The 16,268-nt window shown below is 44.2% G+C and overlaps 1 protein-coding gene across 1 annotated transcript in view; it reads right to left on the bottom strand.

Annotated features, from left to right (window-relative positions):
• The window catches only part of Ia-2 (tyrosine phosphatase IA-2), a gene marked incomplete in the record, with an annotated part of 628,737 nt that overhangs the window by 13,879 nt on the left and 598,590 nt on the right, over positions 1 to 16,268 (bottom strand). Inside the window, 1 exon segment of the mRNA XM_077698486.1 lies at positions 9,486 to 9,652. Within this exon segment, the coding sequence (XP_077554612.1) occupies positions 9,486 to 9,652 (167 nt within the window).

Here is a 16,268-nt window from a genome sequence, read left to right as displayed (position 1 = left end):
GGCCAGTGAAGTAATGTCAATGAATTTATGTCCGACCAACTTTCTGCATTAGTACGGAGACTGCTCGCGGTATTTTTTTGTTGACACGAATGGTTTTGAGCTGAACGCAGTTAGGCCTCGTTTCTTTTTTTTTTTTTGCTAGTGCTAGAATAATCAATGCGCTGTGTAAGGGCTGTCTTACTTCAATGTCGATTAACTTATCTGTTTTTACTTGGCAAACAAAAATCAATATCTATTGGTTTTTTTTTTTTTTTTTGTGGGTTGATACTTTTCATACAGAACTGCGACCACAAGAAGCTAAATTTTCAGACTCCATTCAGTGTTTAAATGCGACGATTTACAGAAAAAAAAAGCGAACGCGAAACGCTTTCTTTATTAAGTCGTAGAAGAATGTATTACCAACCCCGCTGGATGAAAGAAAGGTTTCTTCAAGGGGCTGTGGTATTACGACGGTATTTTAAGTGTTAGTCTATAACATGTACGGCGTGATTTGGAATCGCTTCTAGAAGATTTCGAAGATAAGAGAGTGGGGATAGAGAAAGGATTCCATCAAAAATTCCAGAAAAAGACAAAATCGATGTTTAGCAAATGATGGACAGCATTAATTAGAAATGCCATGACAGAAACATTTTTTTCTCCCATTTGGAACGCCGCCAACCTTTACAAAGATTTTAACGACCTAAAATAGACATGCCAACTACGAAGTGCAGATGAGTGTTCCGTAGATTGCTTTGTGGTCCAACCATACTGGCTAAAATAAAAGCCCAGCGCCTTAGTTTCTTTACGAGTTCGTCCGCTTTAAAGATGCGTTGTAGCAAACGAGGGCAGAAACCACTGAATTAAATCTTTGCGTTGGTTGCCGGTAGAATGCGATATTAATTAAGTGACGACATCGGCCTCGTGACTTACCTGTCTCTCGGTTCCTTATGATAAACTTTTTCGGGGCATTGCAAACGCTTACGGCCCTGCAACCGCTCACCATAAGCCCCGCATTCCACGTACCCCGGTCTACCAGTGGCAGGAAGAAAAAAGAGAACGAATAGTGAAGTGGGAAATTGAAGCAGGCGCAAGCTGCGACATTGCGTAGAGTCGCATGGGCGCGCCGGTAACACCTAACACCGGTCGTAGGCTGAGACGGGAGGAGCTCGCACAGCAGAATTGACCTCGGCTGCCGTACTAAGCCTTGCTTGCTCCGTGTCTTAGCTAAGCACTGACCTTTTACAGCACGATAGGACGCACGGTGCAGGCTGTACCGGAATATGTCAGCTGTGAGTGTGGCAGAATATTCGGTGCTTTAAGGCAAAGTTTGCTCCTGAAGGAAATAAGGTAATAATAACAATATTTGTTGACAACAATTGGGTGACTCCTTTTGGCGCTGCAAGAGCTTAATTATTTAGCTTTGTAGTCCTCTTAACCTTCCCCCCCCCCTCCCACCCCCCCCTGAACAAAAATGTCTTTGAAAACAATTCTAGGGAAGAAACAGTTCACATCGGAGGCAACCTGCTTATTCGTATTTGTACTGGACGGCGGCTTATAACGATTATTACGGGAACATTTACTTACAAATATACGATAGGGAAAAAAAGGTTGTGTTCGGCCTTTCACCGCACGGCTTTCAATAAAAAAAGAGTACATAGAACTCGGAGTTTCCCATGAAAACGTTAGCACTATCGATTGCCATGAGCGGACAAACAAGTATGCGTGACTGACCACGCGTAGCGATTAATTAATTACTTTCGACACTCGAATATAATAAAACTCACGCATGCACCAACTTTTCTAGGCAATAGATAATCGCTCACGTGCCTTTTTATTATGCTTATGAAATTTCCCACCCGCGAAAAAAAAAAAAACGTACTGTGTATACATATAGATTCGTAACTATATAAATACATATCACAATAAACACACATTCCAAGCCTATACAAAAGTCAAAGGCAAAAATAATCACCCGTCTTTCGTCTTGCCGCCATTTCCCGAGCGCTTCCAAAATGAATGAGATATGGTACTCCCCCTGAGCGCAGCTCAAAGATGCTTTAAGTGCGTTTAAAAACAGTGGCGCATGCCGTGGTACACTCAACGTAGGCGCGGACCCAAGGCTGGGCGGCGCGCGCGCGCACGGACGCAGACGGGAGAGCGCAACGGCGCCGCCAAAAAGGGGGCGCGCACTCATTACAAGCGCAGCAGACCTCATTAGCGTCGATTTCGAAACGAGGATTCCTGCTGGCCCACCGCCTTCTCCCCCTCTTCCTTTCGCCTGTTGCTGCGTTCGCACACGCGAACACTTGCTTTCGGGGGGCCCCAAAGGCCCCGTACTATTGCTTTTCCTCTTTAAATGCATCCTCCCTTCCCGCCCTCCTCCGTGTCTGGAGGAAGCTCAGCTGTGGGCCGAATGAAGTTTCAGCGACCGCGAGCTGAAGGGGGAGGAGCTGCTCGCTAATGCGAGCGGAATTGGCCTTTCATTAATGACTGCACTCACGAACAGAAAAGAGCCCAGCCAAGCCGCTTCGACGGCAGGCACAGAAGCCTCCCGACTCCCCTTCCCATCCCCGTCCGAGGAGCTTAGGTACAGAGCGTCGGAGCTTACCGGAGTTGTAAGCGCCGTGTTGGGAAGTGTAGGAAATGGAGGGGGCAGGCATTTCACTTAACTCGGTACGTGTATTACCACCCGCTCTGGCAATATATGCCGATGGCGAGGCCTTGGCACGCGCACGGCACTATTCGCTGCAGGTTTCCCCCCTTTCCTTTTCTTTCGAGGGGCCCGGCCGTCGCGGGACGCACTCCGCGATTCGTATGGACGCTCGCTCGACTAATGCGGACGGCGAAGTGACGGGCGAGCCATGAACGAATAGTTTGTAATTACAGGCGGGGGCCGCTGAGAGACGTAGCCCGGTAGCTAAGAACGGAAGTGGATTAGCAGGTACGACCTTAGGGTTATGTTTTGAAGTCCTCTTGTGTTACAGAGAGGGAGGGACAGAAGAACGCACTTTATTATTAGCAGTAGACAGGTGGTTTTATGCGGTTACCGTGATTATGCATGATGAGCACGAATATATAAAATGACCACTTGCCATGCACCAAATTAACAAAAAAAAAAGATGACAGAAACATGCAGTTAGCCAAACAGCGCTGGTGATAGCTGTCAATAGCCTTCTACATATTTCTCTGGTTTCTCTTTTCATGAAAATCAGAAAAGGCGATAGAGACATTTTTATATAACTTATCATAAGGAAACGTAATGTAGAAACTTACCAAAATAAGGAGATCGGCTCAAGTCGGGCAAGAGAAACAAATTTTTAGCCCAATAAAAATGAGTGAGAGGAAAAGTAGTGTTTATATTTTGAGACATATTCACTTCGCATTCAGCTATTCATAGCGTAAATTGCTGAGTTTAAAACGTCATCTCGCGAGAAAATGTCGGCAATGTACGACTTGTGAGATATCTGGATCCTGCATTTATATCACTCCCACCATTTACACACACACACACACACACACACATACACACACACACACACACACACACACACACACACACACACACACACACACACACACACACACACACACACACACACACACGCACACACACACACACGCACACACGCACACACACGCACACACACGCACACACACACACACACACACACACACACACACACACACACACACACACACACACACACACACACACACACACACACACAGGAATTACGGGGAATGCCTAGACTTTTCTAAGAATGTGAAGGCTAAAACCTACCTGGACTTTCTGTTGATTTGCTGTGGAACTAATTGTTGAATTTTGAGGCCGTGCATGTCACCACTTCACCAGCCCCCAGGCCAGCACCTTCTGAAGCGTGTACCACTCTCTTGCTTGTACCACTCCAGGATCACCCTTTTCGCTCCCGTCGAAACCTTCAACTCTCAAGGCAGTTCGTACCTCACGTGCAGCAGCAGTCTCTCTCTCTCTCTCTCTCTCTCTCTCTCTCTCTCTCTCTCTCTCTCTCTCTCTCTCTCTCTCTCTCTCTCTCTCTCTCTCTCTCTCTCTCTCTCTCTCTCTCGCGCGCGCGCGCGCTTGCGCTCTCTCTCTCCACTTGCACTCCATCGTCTCTCTCAGAACCTTCCTCCAGCGCTTTTGTTTCCCTTTCCCGGCTCGCGCTCCAATTTTTAACAGCGGTGCTGTTTGAGCTTGAGTTCCATCCGTGCCTGACTCAAAACTCGTCGCAGCAAAGTGGAGAGGGGGAAAATGCCAGGCCAAGAAGTGTGAGAGAAAGTGGCAAGGAGGTTAAGAGACGACGAGAAAGGGGGGTGGGGGGGAGCGCGCGCCTGAAGAAAAAAAAATACCTTCGGTGGTCGGAATCGAACCTGGGTCCCTTTCGTTTAGAAACGGGCGCCTATTCGACCACGCTGCTTTTTTTTTCTGTATTGTCTAACCGATTGCGCCACCATCGCATTGGGCCGCAAAGCAGTTTTTTTTTTTTTTGGCTTCGTAGCGCGGGCGTTTTTCTTAAGAATTTCGCTGAGTAGAAGTGGACAGATGTTCGGGTGTGTAGGCGCGCGTAGGGGATTGGCTGCGCATAGTGATGACATGAGCTCTGACGTGCAGGCGTCCTCCTAGTTGAGAGAGACGGCGTGCGCTCGCTGGCACCAGCGTGGCCGAATTTGTTTTTGTACCCCACAACGATTTTCTGTACTTCACAACGCGTCCCGAAAAAAAATTAAATTTTATCTTGTCGTTGTTGTCTTGAGCCTCGGAGCACCTGCGCGCGACGTAATGATATTTTCACGCACCCTGGCCAGTCATCAGTACGCACGTAGCCGCGTTCATTTTTTTAATGCGTAGCACCCCCTCCAGCCAGGACCGTGTAACGCGCTGCAGTTCCACAATAATGCAGGTATCGCGGAAGTTCCACCTTTAATCGTTATAATAGCGTAAATAAAGATAATTGGTTGAACAGAATTTTGAAAAATCAAAAATAAGAAAATATAAAAAATAGCGAAAATGGCGAACCGTGTAACGCCCTGAATTTCCAGAAAAATGCAGATTTGGCGGAAGTTCCATCTTAAATCGGAAAATAGCGCAAATGGAGATAATTGGTCGAACAAAATATTGAAAAACAAAAAAATACAAAAAATAGTGATAATGGCGAACCATGTAACGCCCTTCATTTACACAAAAATGCAGTTTTTGCGGAAGTAACACCTGTAATGGTTCTAATAGCGTAAAGGGATTTAATTTACCGGACAGAATTTAGAAAAAAAAATTTGGCTGTAAAGAACTCGCACTCTAGACAATCGGCATAAAAATGCCAGTCATTGCAAGACAATTCTCTGAATTCGTGCAGATTTTTTTACACTGAGACGTGCTATTACGCTAAAATATAACGATTTCGTTTTAAATAATGACACAGTCGTAAGTGTTCATGCCATCATACTGTACTGTTTACGAACAACAGCCCCGCAAAGCTGCAAAGTTTTCGTTGTGAAAGTACCCATATAGGACTCACGTCTTGTTTGCGCTCAACATGTTTCCGATCCACTGAAATAACTGGAGCTGTCCCAGTGACAAATCTGTAGTGCTAGCTAGATCACAGTTTTATATTTCGCGCTCCGAATGATGCTGCGGAGTGTACCCGCGTCGACGAGGTGCGTACGACAATCACGACGGATCCCATTCAACTTCTTCGCCAATTTCTTTTGTTAACGAAAACTGGGACTATGAAAGCTTTATTCGGGCGCAGACGACCAGAAGAAGCCTTGGAAGTATGCCATTAAAAACGTTTTGCTGCAAAACTGGCAAGGAAACTAATCAAAAATTTTAGTGGCGCCAAAGTACAATTTGATGTGGCTCATACATATTCACCGGGCACTGTTTACTGCCAAATGCACTCCATGGGTCAAAGTGACAGGGGCGGGATGAAGGAAAACGGAGACACAAAGAAAGAGGAAAAGATTTAAAATAGAAATGGTTTCGGGGAAACGGGGCAGTAAGCTACTCGCGATAAGCTCAACGCTATTCGCTGTTACAGTGAGAAAACATATACAGTTGACTCGCGATAATTCAAACTCAGATAATTCAAACAAATTTCCAAATTTTGATTGATTGATTGATTGATTGATTGATTGATTGATTGATTGATTGATTGATTGATTGATTGATTGATTGATTGATTGATTGATTGATTGATTGTAGGGTTTAACGCGCCGACGCAACGCAGGCGATGAGGCGCGCCGTAGTGGAGGGCTCCGGATTAAGTTTGACCACCTGGGGATCTTTGACGTGCGCCGAAATCTCGTAAACAGGGGCGCTTTTGCTTTCCCCCTCCATCAGAAAAGCGGCCGCCGCGGCCGGTAATCGAACCCGCGACCTCGTGCTCGGAAATTTCAAAATTTTGGTTGGCCCGCTATGCTTTCAATGTATACTTTAACGCCCAACAATTCAATCTGCTTCATTGTCTAAATTCGGTTAATTCGTTTATTTTTGCTTGTCATTAGCGGAAAATATCTGCTGCATTGGCTGCCCATTTGCTTTATTCGTTGACCAATAGTCACAAAAAAAGCCGATTACCTGCATACAGTTCTTGACCAGTGTAGAAAACTCTCGCAATAAACCGGCTGCCCTTGCTGCCATCGAAAACTTTGTTTTGAACTCTCATGCAAAGACAAAGCAGTCACCCATTCGTGACTTTTTTTTTTCAAAGGGGTAATAGCACGCCAGTATTGTGAGTGAATGTTGTATTGTTAAGTATACTGTGCGTCTCATTGCACCACATGTTGGTATGTTGCCCCAAGTCACATTTATGCGAATTTATGATAATTCAAACAAAATCCTGCGGTCCCTTTGAGTTTTAAATATCGCGAATCTACTGTGTTTAGTTTTTTGTAAGCCTTATTCTTATAATCTATTTGCTCGTCCCATCTGTTTACACCCATATCCTAGCTTGCCAAACCTCCGGTTTTTATGAAAAGGACTTAGGAAATATTCTTATTTTCTGGCGCTGTACGCCCGAAGCCTTGCATCTTTACTTCAGCCCTCACTTGGTAGAGCTGGCATAAAAAATAAGCAAGAAATAAGATGACCCCCTCTACACATTTTGTTGCCGTCGCAGACGTTTTCTAGTTTAACAAGAAGGCAGGTAAGTCGAGAAAAGGCCTCTTTGTGTTGATGGTCTCACTAGAAAAAGTTGCACAGCTACAACACTTATACATATGCACCAAACTTATACCCAAAGGCAACAAACATGCATGTACACTGTTTACAGTACTTCGCACGTAGACATACACTTTTCTTCCGTTTGACATTTTAACAAGATCTCAAGAGGACAGGTCGGCACACATTCGAAACAAAACCGTTCGCTTTAGTAACATGAGGGTCCCCGTGTAGCAGAATTGCGCCTAAGAGCGAGATAACATGCACTAAAAAAAAGAAAACAAGTACTCTCGTAGGCCCTGATGTGCACTGACGCACATCGACGATTTTTTTAAACACGGGAGTGTTTTATTCCTGGATACACCAAAATTTCGCTGACGTCATATCCGTCACGGAAATGACGCCCGTACAACGAAGCAAGCGGCCTGTAAAGGGTGCACCCCTGCACACATGGTCTTCTTGCGGAGAAGCAACCAATAGACGTTATACTTACGGTTGTTCGTTTTCGGGTTCAATATTTCAACACGACAGTGTTTTATGACGGGGACACCAAGATTTCACTGACATTATATCTGTCACGGAAATGACGCCAGTACACCTTTGCCGAGGCGACCCGCCAGCAGGACGTCACTCGCCAAACACACCCACAAGACAGCCGCTGACCCGCAAATCATACTCAGCTGCAGATTTCGCTGCACATTTCATTTTCATGTTTTACCGATTCCTATGACAGAGGAATCAACCACAGTTTTTTTTTTTTTTTGCGACTTTGAGCCGACAGCGCCCTAACGTACACACGTAACGCCACAGACTAGGGAGGCCTTTTGGAAATTGTGAGTCAGTAGGATGGCGTCTGCTACCCCCCTGCACCTACTCGAACCCAGTGACATACAGTCATTGTTACCCCGGGCTGTAAGAGAGCAAGCGTAAAGTATGTTCAGCAAGGGCTGACCTTGAACACATTCTATGGATCTGTCTCCCTGAAAGACAACAGCGCACCTCAAGCACTAGAAATCACTTTTTCAAAGCAGTGGAAAACTGTGCCGCTCAGTTCAGACCCGGACGTTCAACTCCGGGCCGTTCAGACGGCCGAAGACGCCTCCAGGGCTCAAGGACTCCTGGCCGCCGTCTGAGGGGGGTACAACTGAAGAGAACTCCGCTGCCTTCTTCCCCCATCCCTATCTCTAGCCATGGAAGTGCTCGCAAAATTGCCCCGTGCACTCGGCGCCAGAAACGCCCGTGGCGGAATTTCTTCAGTAGCCCTGGTGCGACCTTTTTGCAGCAGGCCAGTGCTCGTTGGCGAGAATGCAACGAGGACACAGCGAGAACGAATCCTGAGCATAAACACTCTCTAAGCCGAAGACTTTCTCAGACTCCTTACAATAAACTATTAAGAGTTGTTAGCTGGAAAAAAATGTACGCCCCGTATCTCTGATGTACCTCAAAGTTTATCGCTTTTGTGTGCGAATAAAACACGCGAATGTACGGTACGTGGGTTTATGGAATCTCATGATTCTAAATAACTGTTTTTGGCCGACCTAATGGCATGGTTAAAAGATGGCCGATTATTAAACGTCGTTCTGTGCCCACCAAAATCACTATCAAGCACTTGGTTGAGGCGTTAATCGCGCAATGGGATTTTTTCAGTTCTGAGTGAGATAGGCGGTGGCACGGGGTTCATATTAAACTTGTTAATGACCAACATCATAGAAGACACCGATCATAGAAGACACCGAAGACACATAGAAGACACTGCCACGTAAAGTAATTTGATACTTCTGACCACAAAATGTGCTCACGGAGAACTGTGCGAAGAAAAAATTCCGAGAAGCTCTTTAGTGGAAATTGCAGGCTAAATGCGTAAGATCCTTTAAAGTCCGCTTCACCTTCGTACACATTTGCGTTGTTGGGATTACATTTTTCAGGGGTCATAGGTTGTTTGATAGGAAGGTGTGATGACCCCAGGTTTCCTAATATCTGTACAAGAACCCAGGCATCAGTACGGAGTGTGATAAACCTAGGCCCTTTAGAGCTGACTTCACTACTATACAAAAATGCATCACTGTGAACTCATAATTTTAGGGGCAACATAAGCAGTTTTATATGAAATATGAAAGCCCTAGGGTCTTTGATTAACAGCTCTTTCTTATGCGGCAAAAGTGTGTCACATCAAGCGTTACGGCCAGACAAGCAGGTTTTCCTCGTTGAACCCGCGTAAAAAAAAGGTTCGAGCGTTTACAATTCCCGATATTTATGGGACACGCGGGAGAAAAAAAAAAACGCTGCATGCAGTGCAAACAGCTCTTAAACCAGTTATAACTGATGAGGAGCTGACCTTCTAAACTCGAGGATGGCCTTGATGGAAGCCGGGATCCCGTTGTCTGGCCACGAGAGGAAGTGGAACTGGGTCACGGTCCGGGTCTCGCTCGTCTTGAGGTTCTTCAGGTAGAAGCTGCGCACCAGGTAGTCGTCGCACCAGATGTGCTCCGAAACCAGGTGCACCTGAGACGGAGGAGAGATCTGGTGTGAATCATCGGACGTGCAGATTTGTACTCCCAAATGCTATGGAAAAAAATGCTGTTGGGATTGTACTTCTTTGTTACGAACAGGCTTTTTGGTGCGCAGCATAAGACGCAACTTCGAATAACATTTATTTCGTATCTAACGCCTATGTACGCAAAATCTCGGCTTCAGCGCTTATGGCTGAAGGTACATCGAATATGCCCCCCCCCCCCCCCCCCACTATCAGCCCTTCGGAAGGCATTCGCCGATTATACGCCGCAAACCTCATAGTGGAAGATGCCGGCCAACCCATTCTTAGAATAAACCGGCACCCGTCGTTGCCACGCATTTTCCTTTAAGTAGTTGCTATGAGACTCTTTGGTACAGATAACGTTGAAACCTGAACGGAAGGGAAATGAAGCGGTTATTTTTGTTATTTTTATATATTGAGAGGACAAGGTTTACTGGAGATGTCGACGTTCAGGGCGGCCGTTTATTCGGAGGCTCGAGCGAGGAACCCATGCGCACACCGCATGATGATGATTATCTACAGTGGATGAGGACGAAGTGCTGGATGCTGGGCCGTCAGCTGTGGATGATGATAATGTACAGATGAAGAGGGAGCATTCTGATAAGTCCACAGTCCTCGGACCAAGAATGGCTCCGCCAACCTTCACTGCTGGAATGGCCAACGGCGCTCGCAATATTTTTATTTTTGACTCTAATTATTTATTTAATTTTAGTGCAAACACTCACTGCGCAGATTTATCGCGCCACAGTTATGCCGTGCACGCTGTAGATTTTTCTCGCTTCAGTTTTTCTGCACTCGACAGCTTTCTCTCCGTCCCCCCCTGGACAAGAGGAAAGCGAAACTCCCTTTTTCTCTCTCTATCACTCTCTCCTGAAAAAGCTTCCTCGTTCCCGTCAAAAGGAAAACAAGACTAAATGAGAAGTAACGGGAAGCTTGCTAATCACCAGAGGAGGAACAAGACTAGAAATATACATTATTGTGGAGGCGATAAGCGGAAGAGAGAGAGAGAGAGATAGAGAGAGAGAGAGAGAAAGAGAGAGAGAGAGATATATATATATATATATATATATATATATATATATATATATATATATATATATATATATATATATATATATATATATATATATATATATATATATATATATATATATATAGAGAGAGAGAGAGAGAGAGAGAGAGAGAGAGAGAGAGAGACCACAGGCGAGGAGACGGCCGCAGCTACGAAGACGGAGGCAGGAAGAAAGTGGCCGGAAAAGAAACATTGGGGCGTCTCAAGTAACGAGATTTAAATTACTCGCCCTGCCCCACGAGAAAAAGCAAGCTCCCGGAGCGACGCAGCGAGGCGACATGGCGAATAAAAGAAGAACAAGATTACGGACGCTGCGAAGGCGGTGCGAAAGGAAGGAGGAAAAAAAGCAGAACGGGTGGGTTGAACTCGAAGATGAAGCCTCGCGAAAGGAAGACGGCGCGCGAGTGAAATGACGAAAGAAAGTCAAGAAAAAAAAAACAAATACACGCGGATAGTGCAAGGTTCTGGCCCGATGCGGTGGAAGCGGCGGTGTAGTGCCGTGGCTCCAGACGGAGTGTGTGTGACCAAGTAGCGGTGCTCCACCGTGGTAGCGCGAAGCGAGGGGCGAATTTGTAAAAAGAGGATGGTCAGGACAAATAAAGGAAATGCGAACGGGAACGACGAATGTTCCCGTTTTTTATTTATACTCAGTGCGTTTTTCTCGCTCTTCGAGCCGGCTGGTGCGACTGCGGGTGGTCGCTGGGTTCCGATAGGCACCACCACCGGCACCGTAAAATGTTTGGGCGAGGCCGAACGGGATTTTCGGAAGAGCGTGCTGGCTGACGAGAATTGTACTCGTTTCTTGCCCTTGTTTTCCTCGCAGACGAGCATTGTATGTCTTTTTTAACAGCGAAACTGTTCTTGGTCGATGCTTTCATGGGGCGAAATGTGGCAACACTGGAGCTGCGATGTGGAGAGGGCATAGGGGTGGAGAGCAAGTGCCAAGCAGACATGCAGCAAATTCAACGAATGCCTGAACGCGATGCTTATACAGCTAAACCTCGTTATAACGAACACTGATATAGCGAATTATCGGCTATAATAACTAAATGCAAACTTTGGTTGGTCACGCTATATTTCAATAGCACTTATTCGTTTATAACGACACTGAAACCATGAGAGCCAAGCGCGATATCGGATATAACGAAGAAATATTTGACCAGAAGGCTGAGAAGCTACTAGGAAAAACTCTCCGGCATCCGAAACTGCAGAAGTATAAATGCCCTTTTGTCCATTGACACTGCGAAAAACTCCAGCGTGCTCAGTGCTGTGAATAGCCACCAGATGAAGGTCACATCCTTCATCAAATAAATAGAAACGCAGGCCTGTCTTGTCAAGTAAACCTTGTTTTGTTGTCATTTCACGTACTCATGCTCCGCCTCATTCAGCTTGAAATGCCACGAGAAGAAAGGTAAGGGTTACCTTGTTTATAGCGGGCTGGAAGCCTAAAAAATGCATTTTTGTACCAGCTATTTTTGCATGAGCCAGATTCTCACTTTTTTTACAGCCGATTTTTTACCTCTACAATTATAACGAATATCGGATATAACAAACTAATTTTATGTCTCGATACTACTTCGTTATAACGAGGTTCGACTGTATACGCAAAGCTTTTCTAGACTACTAAGTGTGGTGGCAATGTTTATATTTGTCAAAAATATTGAGCACAAAAAAATATTACGGATATTCGAGGCATGTCATTATTAAAAAGTGATATTTGCATTGTTCATTCAAACGAAAATACATGGCTGCTTGATTTTTGAAACAGCGATATATATATATATATATATATATATATATATATATATATATATATATATATATATATATATATATATATATATATATATATATATATATATATATATATATATATATATATATATGCTGTGAAAAACAAAATGCACTCGCGGCACCCCCTCATGGCAGTGTTCCGAGCTCAAAAGTAACAAAAGGTTCCAGTAGATGGCGCGAGCAGTGGAACACGGCAAAAATTAATTGGCGCGAACGGGAATTGATCTGCTGGCTTTGGGAAGTTCTTTGAAGCGTAGCCTTGCGATCAGGAAACGCCAGCAGCTTCGCTGTTAACATCAGCGTTCGCGAGGTCAGGTCAGTGAAGCTGGGCTACTTTTGTTTGTTTGATTTCAGCACTTCATCGTTTTCACTGTTCTTTTTTTTATATATACGTCCGCTGTGAAGAGGTTTTGGCTGATCATGTAGGTAAAGTCGCCACGCGCCTTACTGGAGCTAGCTCGGTACTGACTGCCCTCTCTAGCCTAGTCCAGAGGGTAGTAGGTCCGTACTAACTAGTAGAGAACGTCATCGTCGTGATAACAACAACAACAACAACAACAACAATAATAATAATAATAATAATAATAATAATAATAATAATAATAATAATAATAATCAATCAATCAATCAATCAACCTTTATTTTCGGTGCCCAGGAACAACCCTAGGGTCTTGGTACTGGTACACCATATACAAATCGTACATAAAAACAAAGTAAAATCAGGACAACACAACACACAAAACCGTATGCATGAAAGAAACAATAAAGTAAAGATAGTTACAGTGATCTCAGAAAGCAAAACAGCAAAAAAAAAAAGAAAAGAAAAGAAACAGGAGACCTAGCGTTGCAAGCCATGACACTCGGACAGCGAAATGTTCAAGGCACGTGACAAACAGGAAATACTCACTGAACATGACAGAGATAAGTTATACGCATAACACGAAGGTTTTGTAACAAAATGTTCGGAAGTTTTAACTTTGAAAGAAGTTCAGCATTACAAGCACTGGCACTCAAACCTACAGCAATTCAAGCAACGCAAAACCAGGAAATGTGAAAAACAAACAAACAAGAACATGATTTGCCTAAAATAAATACAGCACATAAATTTGCAATGACTAAAGGCACTTAAGCTACAACAGTTTTCAAGTCGTTTGAGAACAAAGAAAAAGAGCTCTGAAATATATCAAGACGATCAGAATATTCATTATATGCACATTGTATTCTGCAGATGGACGAGCGTCTTCTACTTAAAGCATCTGTTCTAAAAGTTCGAAATGTTCGGAAAAGTTTGTTCGGCAAGTTGACATTGATAAGTGTAACCAAGTCGTCACACAAAATATCCCCATGAAGAAGTTTATAAAGAAAGATAATATCAGCTCGCATTCGTCGACACCGAAGGGAAGGAAGACTTTTCAGAAAAGGCACACTGCCGTTAGCGTCTTCTAGCACATGACGGAAGCGGTGCTTAAAGATAAAGAGGAACTTATTTTGAACTCTTTCGATACGGTCACTATTGGACTTGCAAGTTCCATTCCAAACAACAGAGCCGTATTCGAGAAGAGGTAGGCAAAGAGCCGAATACAACTTTAAAAAAGGAAGAGGACCTTTAAAGTCTCTAGAATACCTGCAAACAGCACCCAGACATCGAAGAGAGCGACGGGTAATTTGTGTAACGTGGGAAGAGAAAGTCAGAGAAGTATCAAATAGTACTCCCAAGTCTCGAATTTCAGTCACCCTCGGCAATGCAGTGCTTGCAATTTTATAAGAGTATTGCAGCTGATGAGTTTTTCTACTATAGGTGACAACTTTCGTTTTTGAGGGGTTCAAAATTAGGTCGTTTTTGGTGCACCAACGATGGAATGACGCAATATCAGCCTGAAGATAATTACAGTCATGAATATTGCGCACTTCTCTAAAGATTTTCATATCATCAGCATACAACAAAAAAGAAGAATTTTGAATTACAGAAGCAACATCGTTAATGAAAATGGAGAAAAGAAGGGGACCCAGAACAGATCCCTGGGGTACACCACTGGTTGCTTTGTACCTAAATGAAGTTTGACCGTTAACACTTACATAGCAATATCGCTGCTGGAGATAGCAACGTATAAGATCCACCATAGAAGCGTGGACATCTAACAGAATGAGCTTGGCAAGCAATAACGAGTGGTTGACTACATCAAAGGCCTTGCTCATGTCACAGTAGACCACATCAAGCTGGCTTCTACCAACGATTGCTGGGACAGCCTGCTCCATGAAGCACGCGAGGTTTGTGGAAGTTGAACGACCACGCATAAAGCCATGTTGATTAGGAATGAGGACGTGTTTAAGTGAGAAAGACAGCACTATATGAAGAGATAACTCGAATAGTTTAGAGGCAGAACAAAGGAGCGAGACTGGCCTATAGTTTATGGCGTCAGTTTTTGGGCCCGACTTGAATACAGGGAATACGCGAGAAATTTTCCATGAGCGAGGGGACGTGCCACACCGGAGACAGTTATTAAACATTGAAGTGAACACTGGAACGAATATGTTTGCATACGTTTTTAGAATGGCGGCAGGAATACCATCTGATCCACAAGAAAGCGAGGGCTTTAGCCGCTTGATACTGGTCCGCACGATGTTCTCGTCCAGTTGGAAACAACCAGAGTTACCGCCCTGGTGACAAGGGGCGCTACTGTTATCACTGCCACCGCTAATTCCAAAAAAAGAAGAAAACTGACGAGCAAAGCAGTCGGCCACCTCTGCAACCTCATTGCCGTTGGAGTCTAGTAAACGAATAGATTCTTTAGTTTTACTAGATCTTGAGTGAATGTACTTCCAGAAGGCTCCCGGTTGATGGGTTGCTTTAGCTTCTACTGACGCCAGGTACGAAGCATGATCACGCTTGTGCAATATTTTGCATAAGGCACGTAGGCGCCGAAACTCCTGAGCGAACTGGTTCGCACCAGAGCGCTTCATCTTTCTGTGCGCACGTTCTTTGAGTTTAAGGGCATCCCGCAATTCAGAAGAAAACCAGTGTGGGAATTTGAACTTCTTTGGTAAATATGGCGGGATGTACTTCTTCATACCCAAAAGTACAATCTCAGTAAAACGGTCAACTTGTTCATTGACATCAGGTTCGTCAATGACTGTCGACCAAGGGGCAGCAGAAAAGTAATCATACAGCCCAACGTAATCTCCCCGGGCGAAAGCGTAGCGAGGTTGCGTGTTGCAGGAACTTACGGAATGGTGGAGCATTGTGGGAAGGGAACAGGAAATAGAAAGAGGAGGATGAAATCTGTCAGGTCTAACTAAAGCACAATCAGAGTGTGACACACTAACATCATCAAAATTCGAAAAACGCAGGTCCAAAATGTTTCCACTGCAGTTTTCTATGTGATTATGCTAATAATAATAATAATAATAATAATAATAATAATAATAATAATAATAATAATAATAATAATAATAATAATAATAATAATAATAATAATAATAATAATAATAATAATAATCGTCATTATCAGCAGTAACTGCATCCTCATGTCTACTGCAGTACGAAGTACGAAGGACTCTCCCGAATTGGGAGGATCCAGCCGAATATTATACAAGACTTGCCTACTTTCCAGAAACAGCATTGTATTTAAAGCTGCTATGGAGACAAAACACAACTCCGTTCAATTTGATACAACTAGCCTTTGGAAACTCTCTCGGCTTCGTTCTAGTCACAAAAGCGG

Source organism: Haemaphysalis longicornis, unplaced genomic scaffold, assembly GCF_048455015.1.
Source record: "Haemaphysalis longicornis isolate Haplotype H1 unplaced genomic scaffold, Haemaphysalis longicornis Haplotype H1 scaffold_2, whole genome shotgun sequence".
Classification (NCBI taxonomy): domain Eukaryota; kingdom Metazoa; phylum Arthropoda; class Arachnida; order Ixodida; family Ixodidae; genus Haemaphysalis; species Haemaphysalis longicornis.
The sequence above is the reverse complement of the archived record's forward strand: the minus strand, read 5'-3'. Positions and strand labels throughout refer to the sequence as shown.